General features: G+C 38.0%; 1 protein-coding gene across 2 annotated transcripts in view; it reads right to left on the minus strand.

Moving 5' to 3' along the window:
• Positions 1-757: 757 nt before the first annotated feature.
• Positions 758-14,572, minus strand: part of cenpt (centromere protein T) — a 52,417-nt gene continuing 38,602 nt past the window's right edge. The window contains exons 12-13 of one of the 2 annotated variants that reach the window (XM_076288250.1): positions 3,583-3,687; positions 758-998 (exon numbers count right to left, since the gene is read on the minus strand). In XM_076288250.1, the coding sequence (XP_076144365.1) occupies positions 869-998; positions 3,583-3,687 (235 nt within the window). In that variant the 3' untranslated portion in view covers positions 758-868. The remainder of the gene's footprint in view (positions 999-3,582; positions 3,688-14,572) is intronic. The other variant, XM_076288251.1, reaches the window with a different exon arrangement.

The following is a 14,572-nucleotide window of genomic DNA, read 5'->3' on the forward strand; positions in this document are numbered from 1 at the left end:
AATGAGGCCCCTGGGGCCATCCACCATCCATGCACTACTTACAACTAGTCTTGCTGATCCACCTTACCACCTGACTAGAACTGATTCTCGATTGTTTAAAAAAAACAGCACTCACTGATGCACTTATTCTTATTTTTTAAATTGTCCTAGAATTGTTGAGAAAATTGCTTTAAAAAGCTTAAACTGTTAACCATGTTGTTAGTCACTTTGGTTAAAAATGCCTCAGCCAAATGTAATGCAAATAGTCCTTTTTGCAGAATTTGAAATCCATTTAATAAACTAGACATGTTTAAGAAAAATAGTTGTGCTTTGTTTTACCTCGGGGTGGAGGCATCTCAAAAACAAAGGCCTTTTTGGGGCTGTGCATGAAAGGCTTTCTGTGTGCTCGCTTTCGAAAGGCTCGGGGTAGAGGCGTCTCAAAAACAAAGGCCTTTTTGGGGCTGTGCATGAAAAGCTTTCGGTGGAGCCAGCTGTGTTTGAACCTGCTACTATTATTAATGTAATTAGTGTCAGTTGGGTGTTGTACTAGACTAGGGAATCAGCATGTTACTATAAAGAAGGATTTATGCGTGTGTTCAAATTGATATTGGGCAAACAATATATTCAGTGTCGGAGTCAAAAATGTAAGTGTTGCATCAATAAAATTGAGTAGACCCTAGTATAAGGTTTTACAGTGTACATAACATCTCAAGTTACCACCATCTGCTAAATGAGTACAAGTAATATGTAACATTCAGGATAAAAAAAAGAACATTTTGTTCTTTATGTGGTATAAGTCTTTTATTAAGAGCTTTTATAAAAATGTATACATTAAACAAATTTCAACAAAGGGTTAACATTAAACAAACAGAAAAGGGAACTGGAATCTTTAGTATCGTTCTTTTGGGATAACTTTGTTACCACTGGTTGCTATTGGAACAAGAAGTTTCCGATATTCCAGAGGGAGGAACTTCTCAATTAGAACCTTCACCTGGGAACAGTCAATCATAAATCCCTGCCTGTGAAGAAAAAAACCCCATAATGAACACATCCAATCGATGAAAACACTTCACACAGTATAGAATCACAAACAAGCTTAACCTTTTGGTGCCTATATCAAACATTCAATTTTTAGTGCTGGATGACCAGCATGTTGATATTGGTCAACATTAAATATTAATATTTGCCAGGGGTATGAATAATTTTGCTTTAAACTATGTAAGGGATAATGTATAGAACGCCGGTCATTATGGGGAAAATAAGTCCCGACAGGGCGAACCGGACCCCGACGCGCCAGCGTGATATGATCAGCAGAGAGAAATGATCAGCAGCACAAAACCCGTTGCCATTGACAGCGGTAATTATATGTTTGCAGAGGTAATTACATGAATTTGTTTTTCCGTAGAACGTTGGGAAATCCCATTCAAGTCAATGGAGCATTCTACTAGCATTGTGAAGAGCCGTATAATAAATGTATATAATAGATTTTGGAACTCATATTACTTGGAGTCTATATATTTTTGATTATTAATAGTATTTTATGATCTGCATAATTACTTTTGTGCGTAATTTGAATATTTGGATAGGCGTTTCATAATGCTTTTTGAACCATGCACTTTATTAATGTCATTATGACGTTGTATCAGTGGTAAATCTAATTGGGTGCCTTTCACTTTAAGTGTTGTAGTCTACGCTAATTTTCTCTGAGGACTTGTAGATTTCTGTGCCACCGTCCATGTTATTTAGGCCACTAGTGGAAATTACTTGTACATTAGGATATGTGGATGCAATTCATTAGGCTTTGTTTTTCTATTTCATAAGAAAAATGTTGAAAAACCAAATAAATCAAAGACATCCTGTCTCTTCTTTGATTCAAAAAGAGTAAGTGTGGGATAAGTGTTTATTTCTGGTGAGCATTACATGAATGACAAGCAGACTTGATGTAGCTAACTGGATAGCAAAAAAAGACCAAGTTATTTCCAGATGAAACATTTGCCAATTATAGCCTAAGCCTAGGTTGTGTAGCCTTTTACTAGTGTCATTTAGTAGGCTAAATCAGTTGATAAGCTTAACAATGCTATTTGTTGAGATTAATCCTGAGGAAGAACACCCAAATTTACTCGATTGCTGTTCCCACAGTTTACAGTTCTCAATGTATTTTTTTCTTCTCACGTCTGAACCGAAGGGGACATGAGCAAAAAAAAAAATCTAAAGTTAAGTTACATGTGCTCACGTGAAACTTTCATGTGCGCACATGAAAGTTTCACGTGAGCACATGAAAGTTTCGTGTGCGCACGCAAAACCTTTTCACATGAAACTTTCACGTGAGCTCATGAAACTAAACTTTAGATTTATTTTTACTCAAGTCCCCTTAGGGGCTCCGTAGGATCTCCTCATCAACAATAAAAACACACTAACTTGATGCAAAGGAAAGATGAGGGGCCTTGTTTAATTTTTGGGTCCCCACACACACACACACACACACGTTAGGTCCTGTCAAACTAATTAATTTCTGATTCCAAGTCATCACGAGTGGAATATCTCAGGAGATCCCCACTTACCTTTACAGCTAGTAATCACAACTAGTAGCTACAGATTACAGCTAGTAACTACTTGTCAGACGCAAACTAACGTGGATGAATTAACCACATAATATTTCCACATCTGTAGTATCGGAGAAGCAGCAAACGTTCGATTGATGTGTCTTAACTGGTTTCTGCCGAGGAGATCATGTTGACTCGCTACACATCAACGTGTGTGTGTGTGTTCTTGTTGGGGTTTTCCCTCTTGGGATACCTGCCAGACATAACATTGGCTACATCCTCAATTCCACCTTTGAAGTTTGAGATTGCATAGTAATTTTCATCGATATTCAACTTACAACCACCCTAATACTAATACTCCAAGAAATAGTTCAAACCTGAAATATGTATTGTGGCTGTAACATGCTTCAGATGTTTAGGAACATAATTGGCTTAGACTTTTTAGATTACAAAACCGAAAGTCACCCCTATTCAGAACAGGTTAAATTTTAAAATAATATTCAGCATTTCCAGTAGCCTGGAAATCTAGACACAACCTAGCGGCAGAAAATGTCATTTGCAGCCAGGGTCGTCTAGCAAATCTCCGTTGGCTTGCAAGCTGGAAAAACCAAACTCTGGTCAATCACATCGTGTATAGAGTCGGTGGGCGGGCTTAACACATAGTTGCGACGGTTCAGTCTGAATTCCCTGCTACTTGAAATCAAAGAAGATGGCTGCTGCTGGTGAACAGCGGTCTTTCAAATCAGCTTTCTACGCGACTCTTAAAGACTTGGAGTTAAGCTTTTCTTTACTTTGAGAAAAGAGAACAAAGAACGCCACTGAAGTCATTCCTAAAAAAGAAAGATTGGTTGTAGTGCCATCCTATTGCATGCAGAGGGAATTTGAAAGACCGTTTATCCCACCCCTTGGATTGAGCCCTGCCAATGGTGTGTTCACAGACCCAACGTCTTGATGTGGGTCTGGCTTGTCAGACTACATTTCCAGACCTTTCAAAAAAATATTGTTTCGATGGGGGTGGAGGGCATCTGGTGGATGCACCTGGACCATGGCCTACACTGACCTTCTCATCAGGAGCTCCACATCGTCCTTTTCAATAGTTTTCCTCTTAGCATGGCTTGCAAAAGCCTCCAAGTCCTCAGCCACACGTCCAAAATACCTCTGCAGACTTAAAACAAATACAACAATATTTTCTGTGATATTCTGAACATACTTTTCATTTTGTTGTGCTAAAAGTACCCAAAAGTCAAAGGAAACTCATCATGAGAAAAGCCATGTTACACAAATGTAGCCGTTTAAAATAGTCTGTAGTTCAAAGGAGAGAGTATCATTTGAAAAGGGGGAAAAAAACGGGGGGGGGGGGGAACAGTGCAATTAAACCCTTCCAAAGTAAGCCTTCCATGCTCCTGAACAAATGATTGATACAAAATAATGTATGCCTCAGTCCAAGCCTCTTTCTGTTTCACATTTACAGACCAGCCAGACTGAACAGTATGAGGACTGAGAAGACAAATTAGTTGAATTTAATGAAAACAGTGTTGGATTGGTTCTTCAAATTCAAGATTTTTTTTTTTACAAAAGCTCACATACAACAATTAAAAAGGGAAAGTGGCTTGAATGCATTAGGGACATTATATGAAACAGGTGTCATTTGATAAGATGCATAAGGCACAAACTAGAGCCAAAGTGTGTTTCTAAAGCCTAAAGCTAATAATGCAAGGGCTTTTGTTAACATGATGTACAAGAACAAATTATTCTTAAAGAGTATCACACTATTTTTAACCATTTTTCACAAGTACATGACCATTTCTATGTGTCCGGGTTGACTAAAATATCACCATGTAAATGTTATATTCTTATCAAACTTCTGTTATTTTCAGAATTAAATGTATTTTCCTGATGACATTACACATATTTATTAAGAATAAAATCATGTTGTTTGGTAAATATCTTATGATTTTTTTTGCGTCCCCTGGTTTAACTTACCACCCTGTCATATTAACTTATTTTGTCTGTAAATAGCATAGTTACTTGCAGGGATGCTAATACATGTGGTGAAAAAAGAGAGTAACACGATTGATTCTTTCAAGTCAACAATTTGATTATTTTCAATACTTCAAAATGTCTAATGATACTGGGGTCTGTTGTCAATAGGAAATTAGATATTTTTACATTTCATGGATTAAAAAATGGCAATAATAGGCTAAACTATAGGCCTGTGACTGTGGAATCAGGTAGGTTACAGAGTTTGTTCTCTTTTTCTCCCTAAAACTTCTTGTCACTAGCTACAGTAGATACTTTAGAATTTAATAGAGGTGCACCGATTGATCGACTGGTAACCGGAATTGGCCGATTTACACATGATCGGTCATGACCGGCGACCGGCCGGTCAGTCTGAGAGATGCTGGTTTTATTATGGTCAAATGCACTCGTGCGCTGCACTTGAAACAACATCTCCCAGCTGAGTTTGCAAAGTCTGAAAAAGCTAGCAAAGACCAACACTCAGGGCTGGATGTACAAAGAAAGTGCTAATACGCTAATACTAAAGCGCTAATAATTTTTCTATCCACACCTGCTTTTAACCCTTAGAACCCTAAGCTGTTTTTAGGGCATTTTCACTACCTTTATTCATAAGGATTTATTCTGGTCATTGTAAGTGACACACACATATATTATATATTGTTTTTTTCAGGAGAGTTTAGGCTATTCAGATCTGCCATCATTTCATGTATTAATACTAGCATTGATTTTATTTAGATTTTTAAAGAATTAAAATATAAAAAGTGTATTATAAAAATTCTTATATTTCGACATGTATCTCACCACAGCAAGCTCACAGCTCTACATGCATTTCATGTGTGTGTAGGGCAGACTGTCCTGAATCGGGCAATATAATTGCCATGTTGGAGGGATACTCTGGGGCTGAGCAATTTACAGAAATATTTGCTGTGTGATTTACGGAAATAAATGCCATTTTTTATTTAGTGATGAAAAATGACCTTTCTGCGCTCCATATCTGTGACACGAACTGATCTGACTTGACCCGAGGTTGCGTGTTAGCCTGCGTGCCTGTGTGTATGCAGTCATAATAATTCTCAACTCTTTACTGCATTGCCATGAACAAAGTAAAGGCAAAAAAGGTGTTTATTTGTTGAACAAATTGGGATGCAATGTGAGCCTTGAATTGGATGCCATGCAGGAATTTGCTAGGATCTCAAAACCGGAATATGAACATGCTTTGCCATAGAGAAACACATGATAGCATTGGATTATAAACATGCTTTGCCACAAGAACAGACAAAAACGTGGGGTAAGTCCAGCTATATGAAGTTATTATTTTGCTGTCACTTCGTCTGTTTTATAACCCAGAAGGATGTTGAAGGAGAAATTTTGGATTACTAACATTTTTTTATATTCTGTATATGCTTTCTATACATTCAATACTGTGCATCAACTTTGCTTTGTCTGTCATTTGCTCTCTACATGTCATGATTTTCTAATAAAGGTCATGCGACCCCCTTTCTCACGAGTTAAGGGTATTCTGCCTGAGGCAGTAATATTAGGAATATCCCGACAGGAACTAGACTATGGCAAGAGAATGCTGAAGGATGTATATATTACTATCTACTTACTTGGAGTAGCCACATGACTTGCGTATGGTGCATGGATCACATGCTATGTCCAAGAAGTGTATATGTATTGTTGTATTTCTGCATGTATGAGGATTTTTGGAAAAGACCATTGTACTCATGTGATTTGTATTACCAATGTAATTAACATGTATAAGATGGGGCTTCGCCCTAGAGAACTTTGAGTAGTGTTACTGGAACATGATGTTGCTAGTGACCTGCTCCCGGTATCGTGAATAAACCTGCAGTGGTTCCTCACACCTGAGTGTTGCCTGGATATTTTTGACCACAATGTACTTGGTATCAAATGATAGCTCGGAGTCTCCTCTTTCATCTGACATGCGTGGCATATCTATGCGATCATGGGTACGCGAGTAATTCAAACGAGAGTAATGAGTGTGCAGCGTTGGTTTGTGTACATGACGTTATTATTTTGCAGTCACTTCGTCTGGTTTTATAAGCCAGAAGGATAGATAAACATGGTACCAATGGATAGCCCTGTGCCCCCTCTTTCATCTGATATGCTTGCCATATCGATGCGATCACGGGTTCGCGAGTAATTCAAACTAGAGTAATGTGTGTGCAGGTGAATGCAGAGAAGTATAGACTGTAAATATGATGCAATTTGATTTAATTTCATGATTTTTTTTAATTTTTATACTTGATCGTACAGACAAGTGTGTAGTCTCGTTGGAAAGCCCCACTTCTGCTCTGTCGTGCAATAAAGGTTTCATCTCGCTGCGATGAACCGTTCCGGAGCAATGTAACAGAGAAGAAATGGTGTGTTTTTTGACGCACTTTGCGTCAATCGGGTTCTAAGGGTTAACAGGCAGAAGTTTTTCACCGCATAGGCTACATATGGAGTACCTCCTCTGTGTTTGCATCAATGCATATGGAAAACATGTTCCATGGCAGCAAGTTCAAATGCATCATGAAAATTGTTTTTGTATTTTTAGTTGGATATTGGATGTGAGAACAAGAAAATGGTTGTTCCATAACACAGTGCATTTAGTAGTGTGTGAATGTCCCACACTGCATTGTAGTTTGATACTGCAGCTGAAGTTCGACTTGAAGAAGAATCTGTCTGTTCACCTGTTCAGCCATTCCATTATTGAAAAATGGATTAATTTTCTATCTTAAAATTAAAGAAAAGATACAGAATAAGTCTTTGTGTGTGCTATAAAGTGGTTAGAAAAAATTAAATCGGAATCGGCTAAAATTGTTATCGGCAGGTCAAACTGAAAAATCGTAAATTTAACATGGTTTAAAACTCATATGTTGCAGAAGTGACATTTCTGACACTGTAAAAGGAAACTAGCCTATTTGGAATATTCTGTAGGCCTGCTGCTCCTTTATTAGAACATTTTAACTGACTAATCAAGCTTTCATTAGGCTATTGAATGCTTAAAACGTGAATGCCATCTGTACTTAATTCACCATTAACTAAATTGGTGTGGCTCCTTTAAGTGCATAGAGCGAGTGGCTACTCAATGAGAGAGGAAAAGAGAAGAAGCTGCTGCAGAGCCCGTCTGATTGCTGCCAAAGCAGAGTTAGTGAAGGAGACTTTCACTTTGTTCTTTTGCTACAAATATTATCATTATTTTCTTTATTAACCAAGCAACTGAAATTAATAGGTCATTTGTTTGATCCAAAATACTCATCTTTCCTGTAGAATTATAACTTCTGACATGGAACCGTTCCTCCAGATTTCTGATTGGATACTGAGCAGCAGAGTCAGCGGTTCATTGATCTAAGCGCTAAACCCAGAACTTCTGACTGCCATTTATTATGGTTATGGAATTTAGAAGACAGTTTCGTCCGAAGCGACTTTAACAGTAAACCGTTTTAAGTTGATAAGACTACATTAAGGACAATAGCAATAATAACAATAATGTCAATGCAATATCAACATTGCAATATTAACATAAACAAATAAAATAAACATACAAACCATAACTTATAAGAACCACTTCAGTGTAATTAATGAATTTACCCCCATGTTATTCACAAGCCGCTGTGGGTTCGGAGTGTTTTTACTGGATGTATATAATTGTGAGACATGCAGTAATTTGTAATTATGAAAAAAATGAAAAAAAAAAAACTATTTGGTAAAGCTTAATCCACCAATTTCAGTGTACCGTCGCTGCTGGTTGCACTCCTGGAAGTCGTAAAACAGGAAGTTCAGAAACATGTGTCAATGGGGATCTTTCTAGCTGAAAATCCCCTTCCTCAATGGAAAAGTCTCGTCTGTTACTACATACAGCTCATTCTAATGTCACTCAGCAACTGTAGGATGACCTCAGAAAACATGTGCAGTAGTCTCTTAATTTTTTCCTGAGCTGTAGTAGCCTGGGTGTTCCCATGCTGCCTTGCGCGCGATTTGATTCACGCTGCTAAGGCAGCCTGGAAACTACCGCCCTAATTTTTGCCTCAGATAGGGAACCAATCACAGAACAGGGGGGAAAGCAAGACAATGATGAGCTATGCACAGACGCGTTTGATAGACATCCGTGGCACCCAATAAACGGATCTGGGCATTTTTTTCAAATACGAGAAAATTAACGTTTGGTTCCCAGACCACGTCTCATTGAGAAGTGGTGGCGCTAGCCAGGCTAGAGCTATAGTATCAAATGGTTACAATTACTTACTACATTATATATGGGCATTAAAGCAACACCAAAGAGTTTTTTGTACCTTAAAATAATGTTTCCAAAATCGTTTCAGTGGTTCATCAACTCGTAACAGGGTGAACGGCACTTTCTGCATTCGCTTCGCGGCCCTCTATCGGCTATTACCGCACTATGTAAGTTTGCTGCATCGGGTAGCGGATCTGTAGTTCGATGGAATGAGACATGAGAAACTACAAATTTCACTTGCATCTGATGTCGCAATACATCGTACTTTCATAAAATCATGCAACTTATTCTACCTTGTCTGTGGACATTGTTATTTGCAAAGCCGGTGCTGGATAAACAAATAGTGCGTGCGACAGATGAAAAGTTCTTTGGTGTTGCTTTAAGTCACAGGACCAGATGGAGGGTGGGCGATATGGACAAAAAATAATCTCAATATTTTTTGTGATTTTGACGATAACGATAATTAGTCAATATCCTTTTAAAAAACTGTAAAAGTCTGGAGTTACTTTACAGTTCATTATTTATGAATAGCATCAATATAATAATAACCAATAACCTAACCTGTGATTTTTTAACCAGATCAACCAATGCATTGTGAGTTTATGACACATTTCCAATTCTGCCCCCACTTGTGTGTGTGGCAATGACATGGTCTAGCCAGCTACATAAGAGAAGATGAATAGGCCTTATGGCAAATGTATATGAGAAATCATCCCATAGAGATGCTAACGGTTAGCATAATCGATAAATGTAGATATTTAGAGCGAACTTCAGTCCATTTACAAAAGGGTTACATGAGAAGAGTCCTTTGTTTACAACTGACTATTAAAATACTCAAAGGCTAGCCTAATGTTTACATATAATACCGTGTAGGAAAAACGTGACTTTAACTCAGTGGTCCCCAAACTTTTTCTTCCGAGGGCCAGCTCACTATGCCTGGCTCTAAGAGAGGGCCAGAGACTCGGAGTATATCAGTAACCATAAATAGCTTAGAACTGTGAATAACAGCAGTCTACCTAGTTGAATATTCCATTACATTTAATCATAGGCTACTGCAATCTAATACCCTTGTTAGCTGTGTTTATATTGCCATCATGCCATATCAGTGTAAAATGTAGCTCAAATGAAACAATACTAATAAAAAGACTTAAGCACTCCTAAAAGTATTAGCAGGGAGTCCCAAAAGTATATTTTATTCAAAATGTGTGAACTCTGAACTCTGTGTCTTTGCCTACACAGCTCAAGTTGTGAACAAGCAATATCCTACAAATAATTTAAAGTTCTCAAACTATGAGAGTTTTATGAAGTGCTGGCAAAAAAATCTGAAATGAGCATTTTCCTTCACCCGATGAGAACTTTGTGAATTTGTATGAACATTTGAATAAGTGAATAAAAAATAGAAATAATTATCCCAAAAAGTCCCAAAAATATGACTTGAATAGAAGTTAGTTAGTTATTAACAATTAATTGATAAACTTTTAGAATACTTTGAGCACTGATGCAGTCAGCATAGGCATCTTACATTGTTTGCAGGTAGGCCTACATTTCATTCCGTTTTCGATGGCAAACGCGAAATAGCGCCAAAACAACCACCAGTGGACAAAAAGAGTATTACATGTGTACTGTTAAGACTCGCCATTCGCCTTATTCACCTGGCGGCCATTTTGAAAATTCAAACGCCGTTGAGGGGTACACAAACCCGGAAGTTTGACTCGGACACATACGATTCAGCAGCACCAGCAATGGAAACTCCAGAATGGACCATCAATCTTTCCTGTCTGCCCGAATTAACGATACAAAATGTGGAGCAGAGGGCCAGTACCGACTGCAACAACCCCCGGGTTGTGTTAATTAAGGGATACAGTAACTGTATCGAAGGTTTTATCCACGACATTGAAGGTAAGAATGGACGCAAATTTGCCTCAATTTCTGCTAGCTTGGAGCAGCTAGGGGTAGTAAGCTTAGCTGTGATATGTTGACTGTCTGTACTATGTTAGATTTTATTTAACACTTAACATGTCTTTAATCGACAGTTAATAGGAGCCCATCACACATATTTGTGAGGGCTATGTATTTTCCCTCGGTGCAAAAAAATGAAGCACCTTACAACATAGCTATCAGGTTATCATAGTGCTAAGTGGACAAACTGCTCAGTTCGCATAGCAGTTAAACCAGCTTGCTAAATGTTCATTATGAGTTTATATCAACAATGTACCTTTCCCTGTCTGACTGAAAATAACATGTCTATTTTATCTTATTAACATGTTATCTGTAGTTGATGTAATATCACATAAGCCTCATTGATATCTACTCAAATATCTTGTTTCAAATTAGCAAAGCCAGACAGGGCTAGGTGCATGTTGCTATTGCTTGTTGACAATGAATGACAGTATAACTATTAGGTAAGTGATAAGGTAAGGTAAGTATTAACAATCATGTTAAGATAAGAGTTATACTCAGTTCTTGGAGCAGTGTATCCAGGGTTGAGGAAGGTTCTTCAAAATGTAATTAGTTTACAAATCACTTGTCTGTTTAAAATTGACATAGGATGAAATCCATACTGTTCAATCTTAATATGAGCTTTTCCACAACCCAGACTTTTTTGTACAATGAGTGTCCAAGATATTAGGTATCTTTCAAGTTGTGTTCGCAAGTATCACATCTGTAAACAACCTACCACTACCATCATGTAGCTGTAATATTTTCATGGCAGATCATTTCAATGCCGGATGTACCTAATTCACTGCACACTCAGTGTATGTGCGTGTGTGTGTGTGTGTATGTATATATTTGTTAATAGCAACTCTGAAGTGTCAAGTATCTAAAGTTTGATTATCTTTTCAGGTGGAACTGTCACTTGAGCAGCCATTGATAAGGGAGACGCAGTGCAACTACTTCTATGTACAGGGTTACTTACAAACCTAGACCAGTGTGCCTATCAATGTTTTTTGAACGGCCTGTTTTCTGATGTTCTGGTTCCTTTTCCATGCTTACAGTATACAGGCAGGCCTTTTTACATTATTCCCCATACCAACTTCTATGTACAAAATTACCTTTACAAACCTAGACCAGTGTGCCTATCAATGTTTTTTGAACGACCTGTTTTCTGATGTTCTGGTTCCTTTTCCATGCTTACAGTATACAGGCAGGCCTTTTTACATTATTCCCCATACCAACTTATATGTACAAAGTTACCTTTACAAACTTAGACCAGTGTGCCTATCAATGTTTTTTTTTTTTATGTTCTCTGATGTTCTGGTTCCGGTATATTAAATTATAAAGTTATGAAGGACATCATCCATGTGTAATACAATTGTACTTTATTCTTTAGATAGATAGACATCCAGAATCTTATACATACATACACACGTAAACAATCAAATCACTCACAGGTATGTAAAAGTAAAGAGCATGAGAAGTGATTATAAGGTCTGACAGGTACTGATCCTGTGATACACTGACCATGATAATGTGCTATGGTAACAATACAAGTTCGCATATTGTATAGATTTGTAAAGATGAACAATAATATTGATTAAGGTTTTGTATTCATAAAGATGAACAATAATGGTGGTTAAAGGGGTGGTTCAGGATTGGACATAAGACCTCATTTCCAAGTAAGCAAGTGTGATATTGATCAGTGGAGACCGTTTTCAACACGTTTCATCCAGTCCTTCTAATTGCAGAGTTCGCAGGTGCTAGGCTAGCGCAAGTCAGCGGTATGTGCTAGCCTGCCACTAAAGACAGTCTTACCCACTCCAAAGTACACCCGAGGCAAATTCCAGACAATCGATGTAAATGTCTCTGTTGATAGAATAGTGTGAGAAATACAACTACCCTCGCATCGCGTTGCAATAGTTATACTTTGATCCCTGAAGTTGGTAGTAGTCATTTTGCATCTCAGCGGCGGACTGATATTACCAAGGCTACTACTAGGTATCCCCATTGGAGTGCGCTTTACTGTTTACTTTTCGGCGCAGTACTACTAACCAGAGCAAGTATAATTCCGCCGCTGCTAAGAAACTAGTCCCTCAAAATGTAATGCGATCGTTGAAATGCAAGGATAGAATAACGTTAGAAATAACACTATCAAAACAGACATTTACATCGATAGTCTGGCGTTATAATTTATTTGCCTCGGGTGTACTTTGGAGTGGGTAAGACTGTTTTTAGTGGAAGGCTAGCACATACCGTTGACTTGCGCTAGCCTAGCACCTGCGAACTCAGCAATTAGAAGGACTGGATGAAACGTGTTGAAAACGGTCTCCACAGATAAATATCACACTTGCTTACTTGGAAATGAGGTCCTATGTCCAAAATCCTGAACCACCCCTTTAAGGTTTTGTATAGATTCATAAAGATGAACAATACTGATGGTAAAGTATGTGTATAGATTAATAAAGATGAACAATAATGGTGGTTAAGGTTTTGTAGATTCGTAAGATGAACAATAATGATGGTAAAGTATTTGTATAGATTAGTGAAGATGAACAATAATGATGGTAAAGGTTTTGTATAGATTCATAAAGATGAACAATAATGATCCCACCATATTTTCTGCAGTAGGTTTATGGGCCATAAACACAGCTTTAAATGTATCATAATCTGGGAACCCTGTATAAAATGAAATCTGTTTATCGTCACCTTGAAAATTTGAAACCAAAAACTGTTTTTGTTGAAGCTCTAAAATGAAAAGTTCTTGATCACCGATGGTCTTGCGGGCTTCCCCAAGTTGATCTTGAAGTGAGAGGGTGTCTTCACTGGAAGTGTAAGAGAAACATATTGATGGACACATTAGGTCTTTTACAAGGATATTCATGCTCAATTCATGTAACCAATTACACCATGTCGATCATCGAGATCCGTGGAAACATTACTGGAAATCATCAACAGAGAAATACTGTCACTACACAGTTAATAAATGCATTACAAACTAGTATCTTAATTCATCTAAACAACACTCCTCTCTGGTCTGACAGAACCCCATGCAAACACAGTTGGCACAGCTCCCGGTTTCAACTTGGTAATATCAGTCTTGCTTTTCATAAGGCAGTCTGGGAGGAAATGCTCCGAGCACACTCGTGTATGTGTTTATCTGCATCAGCAAATAAAATGTAATCATATAAGCATTTTTACATGTATAATTTTATTGATCAGACTCAATGTGACTCCTGTACATCCACCTAGCTAGGAAAAATTATGTGACGTGTTCCCTAGGTTAGCTTGTGACTAGAAGCTAACAAGGTCACTCAGAATATGCTTATACTAGTGAATCTGTGGTGGTAGATTTTAATAACATACTACTAACTTTGGACTAGGCTGTATATTTCAACAACCTGTCTCTCTGCCTTAATCTATCTATTAAAACGTGCAAGTTCTAGCTAGCTGCTAGCGATACAAGCTAGTTATGGAGACTGCTCAGCCTTACAGCACCAGACATATAATAAAACTTACCTTAAAATTACGACCAGGATCCCTTCTGATGTTTACATTGTCGACGTAGTCCCTGATCTTTGGGGAAACAGTGAAACGTTTGTCCTCTGTTTGATGTTTTCCTGTGTGATGAAGTGCATTGGGGAACACGGCAGTGTGAGAATTCGCGTTGTGAGAAAGTGGTAAGTGTACCCCTCAGGCTCGGTGGAACGTTCGAGGTGAATAAGGCGAATAGAGAATGAATGGGGGAAATTACGGAGGTTATAGTTTGACGATGTCGTAGCCCGCGGGCCGTCGTTTGGGGACCACTGCTTTAACTCATCTATGCTACTTGAACAGAAGTACGCGCACAAAA

The sequence above is a fragment of the Alosa pseudoharengus genome, unplaced genomic scaffold (genome assembly GCF_046254945.1).
Source record: "Alosa pseudoharengus isolate Yale_2024_CS ecotype anadromous, Long Island Sound unplaced genomic scaffold, YU_APseudo_1.1 YU_APseudo_1.1_scf_16, whole genome shotgun sequence".
In the NCBI taxonomy this organism is placed as follows: domain Eukaryota; kingdom Metazoa; phylum Chordata; class Actinopteri; order Clupeiformes; family Clupeidae; genus Alosa; species Alosa pseudoharengus.